At 38.6% G+C, this 12,725-nt stretch overlaps 2 protein-coding genes across 3 annotated transcripts; both read right to left on the reverse strand.

Annotated features, from left to right (window-relative positions):
* Positions 1 to 32: 32 nt before the first annotated feature.
* Positions 33 to 6,272, reverse strand: LOC311274111 (dnaJ homolog subfamily C member 5-like). 2 transcript variants are annotated; one of them, XM_084381527.1, is made up of 6 exons: positions 6,095 to 6,272; positions 5,633 to 5,762; positions 4,969 to 5,182; positions 4,415 to 4,568; positions 3,522 to 3,569; positions 33 to 2,468 (listed from the first exon to the last, which is right to left on the reverse strand). In XM_084381527.1, the coding sequence occupies exons 2-6, from the start codon at positions 5,743 to 5,745 to the stop codon at positions 2,410 to 2,412; spliced, it is 588 nt and encodes a 195-aa protein (XP_084237653.1). In that variant the 5' UTR covers positions 5,746 to 5,762; positions 6,095 to 6,272; the 3' UTR covers positions 33 to 2,409. The 2 variants fall into 2 exon arrangements, with proteins under 2 accessions (XP_084237653.1, XP_084237654.1); XM_084381528.1 differs by lacking the exon at positions 3,522 to 3,569.
* Positions 6,273 to 9,540: 3,268 nt separating this feature from the next.
* On the reverse strand, positions 9,541 to 12,712 carry cenpo (centromere protein O). Its single transcript, XM_084380587.1, has 6 exons — positions 12,599 to 12,712; positions 12,244 to 12,401; positions 10,879 to 11,035; positions 10,476 to 10,747; positions 10,019 to 10,178; positions 9,541 to 9,716 (listed from the first exon to the last, which is right to left on the reverse strand). The coding sequence occupies exons 1-6, from the start codon at positions 12,618 to 12,620 to the stop codon at positions 9,607 to 9,609; spliced, it is 879 nt and encodes a 292-aa protein (XP_084236713.1). The 5' UTR covers positions 12,621 to 12,712; the 3' UTR covers positions 9,541 to 9,606.
* Between the last annotated feature and the right edge of the window lie 13 nt (positions 12,713 to 12,725).

The following is a 12,725-nucleotide window of genomic DNA, read 5'->3' on the forward strand; positions in this document are numbered from 1 at the left end:
ACAGGTAAAAAATACAAGACAACTTTATGGCATTCAGTATCACCCAAGTTTATTTGATCTGACACATTTTACAGAAACAGAAAAATAATAGTTTGGAAAAACATGTAAAAATTGAAAGAAAGGAAAAATACCCAGGAATGTTTGAGACAAAACATAATAAATCTTTGATGAGACATTCAAACCTGAAGGAGGAGAAGAAGAAAAAAATCCCCCCAAAATGTGTTCAGGCACTTTTGTGAAGTTTTGTCACGAATGCTTTCAGTAACTCAACATATACAAAACCGGCTTTTAAATAAGAGTGTGGGGATTGTTTAAACTTTACCTTGTAGTCCAAGAAAAAACAGATCAGATGATAAAAATGATGCACACACATACACATCAGATTTGTACAAACTGTAACCCACTGAACCACAAGCATAACACTCCTCCACCCAGCACAGAGAGAAATAAAATGTAAACATGATGAGAGATGACATAATTTAAGGCGCTCTCTTAATATACACTTAATTTGTCATAAAACCTCAGATCAAAAATATATCTCTAAATTTACATAAAAACACAATTCTTGCATTGAGCATAATATCACGATACATACAGTGGATATATCACCTCAGACGCCACAGAGAGATCATTAAAAGAAGGTATTGACACATCTGGATCGGGGGACACCAGGAAAATTGGCAATAAATCAAGTGAGCACGTTCACTTGTTGTCGAGTGAAGCAATTTTTGTTTGAGTGACATGTGTGGGAAATTGCTGTTGAGAGTGGTGTGGGAGCTTTGTCGGTAACTGAAAATGTATTGGCTTTACTTGAGGTCACCTTTAGAGCAGATACAGCTAACTAAACAGCAGCACAACTACTCTCTTTTAAAGAACTGGTTCACTAAACAGCAGCACAACTAGTCTGAACTGGTTCACTATGTTGGGAAATACATGTATTCACTTTCTTTACAAGAGTTAGATGATAAGATTTTCTCTCATGACTCCAGAATGTGAGCATTACAGGTATATTTTTGAACAAGGCTAGCTTTTCCCCCTTGCTTTCAGTCTTTATGCTAAGCTAGGCTACCCACCTCTTGGTTTCAGCTCCATACTCTTTGCCGCATTTATGTCATCCTGGATAACCAGTGGCTTTGAAAGGTGAGCTAAGACGACCAAGCCCCCTGGAACAGCACCAACTAATTACAACGTCACATAACGCACTGGGGCCAAAAAATACTTTTTTTGCTTAGAAAGCAAAGTCTAGAAGAGCTGCACGGTTAACTCATTTTATCTCTACTCAAGCTAGCTGGGGGGGTTAAACCAGGAGTTAGCTGCTCCTCCAATGGAAGTCCCTGGTGCGCATGCTTTATGGGCCCACAACGCAGAAGATCAGGATAATTTAAGCTTAATAAGTCAAGCTTTTTTTGGCTTCATGATCACTGAGCAGCTTTCATAGGAATGAAGGGGGCTCCGACTCCTCTGTAAGGTCAATGGAGGGGACATGTGATCATAATGAACTGCCAGTTTCAAACTTGTAAATACTGTTCAGGTCAGATCGAATCAGAAGTACGAAATAATGTCAATACACAACAATTTTAAGACTCACAATCATACAACTATCTTGAGTTGTACAACGACGTAAAGAGTCAAAAATCGGAATCTCATATATCTTCCCGAAAGAAAGTGAGTGTGTTTCCCTAAATGTTTTATTTCTATCAGCATTATTTGAATAATTCTCACCAGGCTATTTACAGGCAGTGGACACAGCTGACATGCAAACATTTAAAATAAACCTTGTATAGTAATACATTTTACATCTGAGGAATATAACTGAATCATTTCATTTAGCCCTTTGTTTTGTTTTGTCTCTACAATTTGGAACATTTCCAACGTCTCCGAGTGGTTGACCTCTAATAACCTGAAAAACCTGAACCAGCCTTTAAAGATGCATTAAAAATATATTCAAACATTTCAGACCCAAGAGTCATCTTGAGTAGGAATGTTCTCAGACCATCATGGCAGCTTCAGGATTTTAAACATGAATGTGGGATATTAAAGTGCATGTGAAAAATAGTTATTTCAGAGCCTTGGTGCATGGCTTTGTCATGTGTTACTGCAGTCCAGATTCAGAGATATAAAGTAAAAAAACAATAAATATGAGATTTGATCAAAGACAAACCCATTGGCACTTAAAAAAACAAACTATGGCACAATCAAGTCGCTGTTTGATTCATTCAAACAAAAATGCCTCTGAGATAAATATGTTTTCTGCAAGCCAGCCAAAGTCTCTGAGGAAAACAACCACATTCAAAACCATAATTTCTACACATCATCATTCACTTTGAATATACAAACGCTGATGACGACATGGTTTTTTTTCGACAAGTCCAGACTCCGAAGAACCCCACTCACTCATTTATGGATGGATCAGGGCCCTGAGGTGCCGTTGGTTGCGTGGGGCTGAATCACAATCGGTGCATTCTCACCTGGAGGTGTGAAAAACAGTTGTTTAGATTAAACCTACAGTTTCTATACTTTTTATACTTTGATTTATTTCTCAGTAAAAGTGGCAGAACAGACTAAATAGAGCTGCAATGATGAGCCGAATAATTATTTAGTGGACAGACAGGAAATTGTCAACTTTCAGGCAATGCACAATGCAACTGTGGCCACTGAGTGACATTACTGGAGGTAATTTATCAGATAACCAGCAGCTTCCTCTGGAGCCACAAAATACTTTGTACTACTTTTTTCACATATACAGAAGTACTCTTCAAGACCTGTAAACACACTTTAATGTGTAAAATTGGTGAAGTTACCCTTTAAGGTAGCAAACAAGCCTATAATACAAAGTAGTGTAACAGTGTAAAGACCTTGTCAAAATAGGGTAAGTACAAATAAATATTCTTGAGATACCGTATCGTAGTTTACATAATACACAGCATTGAGGAGCAAGACAAAAACAACAGCTTGAGCAAATAAGCATCACAAGAAGTGTTAGATCAATACCAGGTGCAACTTCAGGTAGCACAGGTTGTTTTAAGTGCAGTCGCTCAAGATCAGTGGTTCTACTGCGCTCAAACACAATGTATTGAGTAAGGTCGTTAACACATTATAGTAGAAATGTGCCTTTTCCTTATAAAATCTTTTCTGAAGTCATCTCCCAAATTCATTTGGGATCCCACCGCTCAGATTGAGAACCACTGCTCTTGATATTTACATTTTAGACCACCATTTATTCCACATTTATAACATTATTAACAGTGATAACTGTAAGCAAGCAGAGTTATTAGTAAGTTATAAGAAATATGGGTAAAAAAAAAAAGTCAGCTTAGTTTCTTTTTCTTTCTGCTTTATGCAGCACTTGAAGGGAAGATGTTAATACAATGAAATAAAAGTATTAGTGCGTTATTTTTTTTAGATACCAGGCCTGTTAGAAGCTGTTAACATGAACTCCTCCACAGTGAAACTGCTTCAGGTTCTGCCAGATAAGCAAAGCAGCACAGTGCGGCAGTCAGCTGAGGACAGGTAAACTTTACCTGAAGTGTCACTGGGGCTTGGCTGAATAATTATTACATGGTCTCCTGCTGTGAAACAAAATTTAACACTGAGCAAACGCACACAAATAACATCACTCTACTCACTGTCATGGCTAGAAACACACGAATAAGGGTTAGGGATTTTAAAGAAAAACTCTCTGAGAGTCAGAGATGATCTCACTGCTTTACAGTGGCATATAGACTGGAAACAGTCTGTACCATCTTGTGAGGTATTATGTGCAGACTGTTTCTTGACCGCGAGAAGGAAGTGTCTTTCTAAATGTTTCAGCTGCATGTTTGGCAATCGTTACCTTTGGACAGAGACAACTTCACTTTATAACAGTTTCCAGTCTTTATGCTAAGCTCAGCTAACCAGCTGACGGCTATCACTTTGGTGCACTGACTTGAGAGTGGTATCAATCTTCTCATCATACTCTGAGCCAGAACTGGAATGAGCCTATTATCCAAAATGTAGAACTATTCCTTTAATCTCTTACAGTAACTGTTCAGTCTCTGACCAAAACCTGACTCTGGAAAATCTGAAAGTAAATAGTTATGTCCATTACTAATCACAATAAACATTTAATTCAGTTAAAACTGCACAACAAAATAAAAAAAGAAACATTGTCTGCACCAACAAAGTGTGGGGTGCAAACAGCTTTAACTACTCTTATCTCAGAAAGCAACGGATCGGAACGTATGAAAAATGCAAACTGCAAGTTTTTGAAATCTACTGATTATCAACTGATTAAGCAGCTTTTAGTTTCTGTTTTACATCTGAGGTAAGAGATCAACTAGACAATGTAACATGGGCTTTTTTCCGAAGTTAGACAGTCCTGGAGGATATCCTTTTAATTTCTGTACAAAAAAGCCAAAAGAACAAAGTCTCTCACCTGCATCCTGTTCTCTGAGCTCTGCCTCGAGGTCCTCGGGGTCAATATAGACAAAATTGTCTTCCTCTTCTGAAGTTTTACACTTCCCACAGCAGAAACAGCAGCAGCAGCAACAGCAGCAGCAGGTGAAGATACTGCAGCACATGAAGAGTGCCTGAAGATAGAAGAAACTATCGTCAGGATACATATGCTCTTTGTATGCCAACAACCATTACATTTACACCTTACACATGAAATATTTAAATGTGTGCTGTGTAGTTTTGGGCAAGAAATTTTCATTAGGAGAGAAAGACCTTCATTACTTAATTTTTTATACCTAAGCAAACTTAAATTTCTTCTCCAAAACTACATAGTACCCCTTAAACTACATGAAGGCAGTTCTTTTATTTTTTATGAAACGCCTTAACAAACAGAATTTAACATAACTTCCAAATGCAAGTCCATGCTGAAACACACCTACAACTGGCAACTAAAATGCATTTTCATGCAGGCTATGGTCAGTTTTCACATGTTGCAGATGTAGACTTTTTAAAGCCAAATCCCACTCTTCCTACCTTGAACCAACACTTGGACATGAGGAAGTAGTATTTGGCACCCTCCTCCCCAAACTGCTCCGCAGCGTAGAGGCCCATGGATCCATACTCGTCGTAGATCTTTCGTTTGTTTTCATCACTGAGGATGGAGTTGGCGTTATTGATCTCCTTGAATTTCTCAACAGCTTCTGGATTGTCGGGGTTCTTGTCAGGGTGATGCCTCAACGCCAGTTTCCTGGAAACAGGTGTGTTAGAAATTATGCAGCTGTCTTATGCACTGGTTGTTGAAGAATTGCAGTCATCTGCAACTAAAGATATTTCACCAACCAATCTTCACCACAACAGTTCTATACTAGGAATTCAGGACACTTGTAAGGACTAAAACTAACAACAAATGTATAGGGCTTATATTAGTAAACATGCTAAAATACTCTAATGGAATATGCCATTTGTATTCTTGCAAAGACTGGAAAAAGAAGGCGCAATTTATGAAATTACCACCTGTCAAATTCACACTCAAAACAAAAGGGGTACAGATCACCAGTGTAATTGCTAACTGCTGCTAACTGTAGCTGCTGTTACTAAACAAATAACAAGTTAACAGAAAAAAATATATGACTTAACACAGCCCTTTAGTGTTGACTCAATGCTGAATGCACAGACTAATGTATGTTTATGAACACACCTGTATGCCTTTTTGATGTCTTCTGGGGTTGCTCCTTTCTCCAGACCCAGGATTTTGTACAAGCTGTCTCCTGCTGTTGACATTTTACGCTGAGCTCTGTTTGGGTCCTCCATGATTCGGGCTTTGATTGCTGTGACAAGAAAAAGACAAAAACACTTCCTAACATGTCCTGACATGGGGTACGTTGACGACTCACGAGTTGGGTTTGAATAATAATAAAAAATAAACCGCAACAATCGTGTGTTAACTATGCTGAAGGTTCAGACAACCCATTTATCCGATTGTATAATCATTGCTCACATTAGTTAAGAAGAAAATACACAGAATGACTCAAATGTTTAACTAAGTTAGTCACTACATGTTAAACCCTGAGGGGGCAAGTCACGACAAACTGCTAACAGACTGCTAGCTAACTTTAGCAGGACCGCAAGAGGACGAAGTTTTACGGAAAAACGTACGTACCAGACAAATAAATATCGTAGTTTTTGGTCGAATCATAGAGTCCGGAATATGTCTGTTGACTGTCTTAAAGTCTGTCCCCCAAAATTGAAGCTGACACACGGTCCCCTCTGTTGAAACTTCTCTCCTCATAAACCGGAGGAAACTTCACAGGAGCCGCAGCGGTGAGAGGGAAGTTTGAAACAGGAAGTAATCTTGTTACGTCATCGGTGCGCGACGGCGTTTCAAATACCCAGGATGTATAAATTAAAGGAGCAGGTTTATTTGTATTATTATAATCAATATTAAGTATTTTTCTCTGTTTCCAAGCACATTTTTTATGTTCAGCACTAAATGTTTTATATGTTTGTAAGTATATCAATACTTAAGTCATATATCAATACTTAAGTCATATATATAGTGCACTTAAATATCAAAATAATTTTCTGGAAATAAATGTACTGGTAAAAGCAAATTATACATATCTACTATTATCAATTATCGTATCTGATTATCAGAATCAATTTAAAAATGCACTTCTTACTTTTAATTCTACTTTCTCTTCTTGCATTATGCAATCTGCAAAGTAACTTATAACTAGTTTTGCAAATAAATGTAGTGAATAAAAAGTATAGTGTTTACCTCCAACATGTGCTGGAGTAGTAGTATAAAATAGCAGAGAATGGAAATACTCAAGTAAGGTACAGGTACCACAAAACTGTACTTAAGTACAATACTTGAGTAAATGTACTTAATTTCATTGCTGAAAAGAAGTATGACTTTAGTATAAAAGTACTTCATTGCAAGTACATTTCCTTAAAAATCCTAAGTCACTAAAAGTACAGATGTAATTAAAATATCAAGTTCAAAGTCTGATTTTATGATGCCCGTAACTATAAATCTTGTTCCAAGCATGAAGGCAGAATTTCTGGCTGCCCTGTTGTATTGAATTGCATGAGGTTGTACAGGTGTATATAATAAAGTGGCCACTGGAACATTTTTGTTGTGTGTTTTCAATTTGGAGGTTCTACTAATGAGGTCTAAGACAGAATAAGGAAGGTCGGCACTAAAGTTGTGAAAAAGTTGATTTGAGACTCTTTTGAAACAAGGTAGAAATATTCCTTAAACCCTGGCAGAAAATGTTTGACCCTATTTTGAATAAGAAAATTAAACTTTAAGGAGTCAGTTCTACTCTGAAATGACCTGATATGAGTATTTTTTAAATATAATCTGGCAAATATATAAAGTAAGTAGTTACTCCAGTTGCCAAATAAATCTAGCAGAGTAAAAAGTACAATACTTAATGTACTTAGTTACTTTCAACCACTGATATTAGTATGCTATCATCATCAAAACTCAACAATTCAACGGTTTTATTTGTCATATGCTCATTCAATACTGTATGTGAAGTGAAGTACAAGTATTCCTGAGGCTATGCTGAAAGGCTAATATGCAATAAAGAAGTATAATTACAGTAAGGAAAACATAACTAGAAAAGGAAATGTGTTCACTATTGTTATTATGAAGAAACAGTACTGTACAAAAATCATTGTTGGACTATTGATGAATAACACATATTTAAAATAATGATCAACTGCACTTTTTACTGCAGCTGTTTATGACTGAGTTTTCTGATTCTTCTGGCTATTAATGAGGATCTTCTCCTTGTTTTTGTTTTTTTTGCCCTGCATGTGCCTGTGAGCCTCTGCAATCTCCTCCAGGTTGAACGAGCTGTCAATCACCGGCCTCAGACAGGCTGTCTGTTTTTAGAAACACTAGTGAGAAACTCTTCAACAGGTCTGCTTTGTACTGTGAATTGAAAATGCAAAGCAAGAATCAGGCTTGGTTACAAAGATGCAAATACAAGAGACATGTCAAAACATTCATCCATTTTGGGAGGCAGCAGTGTTGGATTGTCACTTGACATGAGTCAGCATGTTCACATGCAGAGATGAAGAAACACAGCTGGGGTGTGATTTCTGTTTGAATTCTCACCTGAAGGCTGCTAGAGCGGAGGAGGCTGCCACACTGAACCACAGTCGCACTATATTTTTCTGCATTAGTTTTAACTTGTTTAGAGCACCACAAGGAGAATTATAACCTTTTTTAACAGACATGTATGAGTGTAGAAATTACCACGGAGAATAAACACTGCACAAAGATCCATGTTCCATGGTGACATAGGAAAAGGTCTCCTGCTGCTCCTGTCGAGTCACTCATCCTCCAGCAGAGGAGGCCAGTGTTTCTGCCTATAAACCGTCGTCAGCATTCATTGTGTGAAGATGGCCCTGTTCTCTGCCCGAGGAGGAGGCGGGCTCAAAGGGGCCCTTAAAGTTGCTGGAGACATGAAGGTTTTCAGCTGCCAGGTTTATAGTCTTGTTCTGAGCTTTTAATTTTTCCCCCTTCCAGAAAAGTTTGTCAGCCTCCTTGTTAGCCCAAAGTTTGTCCTGTGTTGTGCATAAATGCACACCAGGGACGCACCTTTCCATTCTGCACCCTGCGACTTCCCTCCCGAGGCATCTTGAAATTGAATCTCTATGGAATGTGACAGCACACAATGACCAGCGATTCTGTCCTCTGCTTCAAATATAATAGGCTATTATATTACACACACTTAGACACCCTTAGCAGCAAACACAACTATATAACACAGCTCTCTGGGGGGACGCTGCACACAAATCAAGTAAGAAAACCGTATCCTTTGCTTGAATTTTAAGAAGTTAAAGAAATTGACTAAAAATACATTTTCTGCATCTAGACTTTCTATAATGGATCAAAGTTTCAGAAGACATGACGCGCTGCAGAGAAACCTGAGAGTGTTGAACCAAAAGGAGGACAGGGATCTGCAGCTGAAGCTAAACATGTTGGACAAACAGTACAGGTACACTCGCAAAATGCTTCGACAAAGAACAGACCGCCTGATGAAAGAACAGAGACAAGTCACGATGGTGAAAGTCTGTGAGCCTAAAGCCACAGTCAACATCGCTATGAAAGAGATTGGAGAACACAATAGTGCAGAGACGCACCTGAGGGGCATTCATACATTTGATGGCAGAAGATCGTACTCCAGCAAATCCCAGTACCACAACCAGGGATCTGAACTGGTGGAGCAGAGCCGGTCGATATCAGCACCACCGCTTTCAGTCAAAACTGCCAGTTCAGTGAGACACATGGGCAACATCCAGAGCAGCCTGTCTCTCATGCAGATGAAAAACATTGCAACAATTGACTCAATCTCAGAAAAAGAGCTGGCCAGGCAACAGCAGAAAGCCCGAGAGGAACTGGAGAGGCTGAGACAGCTTCAGAGGGAAACTTTACAAAAGACGGTGACGGTGTTTATAGAGAAGCTGAAGGACAAAAGCAACATGCAAATACACGTGGAGCCTCCATAGAGAAACTCAAGTTTGCTTTTAACTCAGTTTAATAACTCAAGATTTGCAACATCAAGAAGAAACATTTAACAGTGTTACTTAAAAACATTAAGAATGATATTTTAATGAAAATATATGTACAAAATGTCATTATTTCTGAATGAATTACACAATATTCCCCATCTTCTTCATGGTGATCAAGGCTTTGTGCACAGGAGTCTCCTTGAGCAGGCTGCAGTTTTCCTTCCACTCTGGAGAATCAGGAAGCTTCTTGTCTGCAAACAAGTAAATATTTAAAGTTAATGTAAGTTCATAACACCAGCATAACCATATTTATTAAAGAGTTATTCCACATTTGAAAATGTAAAGTTGGTTATTTCCTGTTCATGTGAAAAGGGTCATTTTTTTAAATTAGTTTGGTTTTAATTAGTTATTTGATGCTATACGGAGTTGTGATGTCATGATTTGACAGCTGAGACCTGCTTGCAACGGAGTTAGGCAGGTGTATGGGTCATGTAATTTTTGTACAGTGGGAGGAAGTAGAGGCGAGTTGTCCATCTTTACATAGCCATCCTACCTTCAGATTCAAAGTGGACTCGTGTGGGAAGACTTCTGGTGTGGTCAGTGTAGTCCAGCGTGCAGAGAACAGCCGTCTTCTCTTTGGGCAGGTTGAACAACAACACCAGTATTGAACACAAAACGTTACTCTCCATCACTTCCACAGACTTATGGAGTTCCTGTAAACAAGCAGGAGGAGAGGGTCAGAGTGTTATTCTACAACATTTTTCCTCTCTTTGTTCAAAGGTTAGTTTGTTTTGGTGTGCTTAAAGGCTGCAGCTATGATTTTTTCATTATTAATTTCATTAAATTCTGAATTAATTTTTGGTCTATAAAAGGTTAGACAAAGTAAGGAAATGGCCATCATAATTTCTCAGAGCCCAAGTTGATCTTAAATAAAACTATTGATTGATAATGGCATTACACAAACCCACACACACACAACCACATACACCCAGAAAATCGAAAACTGGCACCTTCACAAGCTCCAGCTGCTGCTTTCGACCGGCAAAGGCGTTGAGATGTTGGCTGAGCGTGTCCAGAAAAGTTCTTATGTTTGTCTGCAGGTTGTTCTGCTCAGCCAGGCTGTTCAAGGGAATAAACGGGGGAACATTGTGACGACTGATCCTCAGCGTCGGCTTCAGGTCTATCTCCAGGTTGTAGGTTTCTAAGAAGACACCGTCGTAGGCGGTCGCCAGAGACACATACACTCCTTTACCTTGACGAGTCTTTGTGATGTCGTACCCACCTGGTGACATCAGTGAAAAAAAACAGGGAGACATTTTTATAAAACTGGATTAATGAAAACATCTCTGTCAAAACTGCAACTGGGTGAATGACATGAGAAGACAAAATAATTAAACAACTTGTAGTGAGTACCAATGATGTGATGAGTGTACAGAAGGTCATCCAGTTGTGTATGTCTGGCCATCAGTCGCAGTATTTGTGAGTGCTCCGAGTCTTGCTCCATTTCTTCCTCCTCTTCCTCTTCATGTGTCGACTGTTTGTCCAAAGATTCTCTCAGTTTCTGGAGATGCTGTGGCAGGACGGTGTAACCAGCAACAGCAAATTAGCCGACGAGAAAACACCAATTATAAATAAAATGTATGTGATTAATAGGGCGACTTTTTAGGTAATTTAAATACAGCATTGGGGATAATAACGCTCAGGACAAGTAATTATATTAGTTTTGGCAGTAACGGAGTAATATAACACATTTCTAATGTAATAAATCTAATAAAAGTGAAAGTCACCCACACAAATAGTACTTGAGTAAAAGTCTAAAAGTATCAGATATTAAATGTACTTAAGTATCAAAAGTAATTTTTGGGGAAATAAATGCGCTTGACCGATATTTTTTTTCAGGGCTTGATAACGGATAATTGGAACCGATATACATTTATCAAATAAAAATCTTAGTCTCAGATGTGAGAATAACTAGTGATGGAATGTAACCAACTACAATTTACTCAAGTACTGTACTTATGTATAACTTTGAGGTACTTTGCTTGACTATTTCCAGTTTCTGCAACTTAATACTTTCACTCCATTTATTTGACAACTTTAGCTACTTTGCAAATTGAGATTATTCAGTGCTTACTGGCTGTTACTCGTGACATCAGATGGTGTTGTGGACACCAAGAGCACAGAGTGGTGACCACTAACAGAGAAAGGAATGCTGCATCAGAGCCAAAGTACTGCAGTGCTTTTTAAAATTAATTTACTTTATCTCCAATCAGAGACAAAAAACAAAGATTCCAATAAATGGAGAAATGCTGAATATCGGCCCAGATAATCTACCCCTAATCAAAAGTACATATATTTATATGTATGGCAGTTAAATTAAAAGTAATTTAAAAATGTATTAATTTGGCTCTAATAACTAGTGACAATATACAATTACAATATTTGCCTCCAAAAGTATAACGTAGCAGAAAATGGAAATACTCAAGTGAAGTACAAGTACCTCAAAATTGTACTTAAGTAAATTACTTCAGTAAATGTACTCCGTTGCATTCTACCAGAAGATGAAGGTAAAACAAAATGCATTAGTTTAAGTTAACTGACAACAGAGAGGATGACAGTAGCTCTTCTTAATGTAAACAAAGATTGTTTGTCATCACTTCCTGTCACCAACCAAGGAGATATATCTTCCTTGGTCACAACTAATGCCATCACAATTATAACTGAACGGTGTCAGCTCACATTTATTCAAACCCTGCTGTGATCATCAGGTCGTCCCACCTTGTGTGTCTCTATCTCTGCCTTCAGCTGGTCTCTCTGGGCCCTCAGCGCTTCAACTTTAGCCTTCAGCTCCTTCACACGACTCTGCTGCTGCTGCTGAGGTTGAGTTTTGCGGCTTCTTGCTTTAACTTCCAGCTGACTCAGCTGACTCAAAACACCTGCAGATGAACAAATATTCGTATTAACGCGTGGAAGTTGTGAAAATGACGCTCAAAAACTGTCCTGACCGTATTTGCTTTAGCTAGCTTTAGCTAACGAGCACCACAACAAACTCCTTAAGAAGCTAGCTAGCAGTAAGTACGCTCGTAGTACGCTAATTAGCATAAGCACGCTAGCTTTCAACAGTCCGAGTTACCTGTGGCAGACGCCCCCGCCATGTTCAGCAAGTCTTTTTCTGTATTTACTGTGAAATAATGACGCTTCTCCGGTGAAAACTCCCGCTACAGGCTGCGGATGTTTTGAATTCGGCGGCTCCTGCGTCA

The sequence above is a fragment of the Pagrus pagrus genome (assembly GCF_965226575.1).
Source record: "Pagrus pagrus genome assembly, chromosome: 18".
Classification (NCBI taxonomy): domain Eukaryota; kingdom Metazoa; phylum Chordata; class Actinopteri; order Spariformes; family Sparidae; genus Pagrus; species Pagrus pagrus.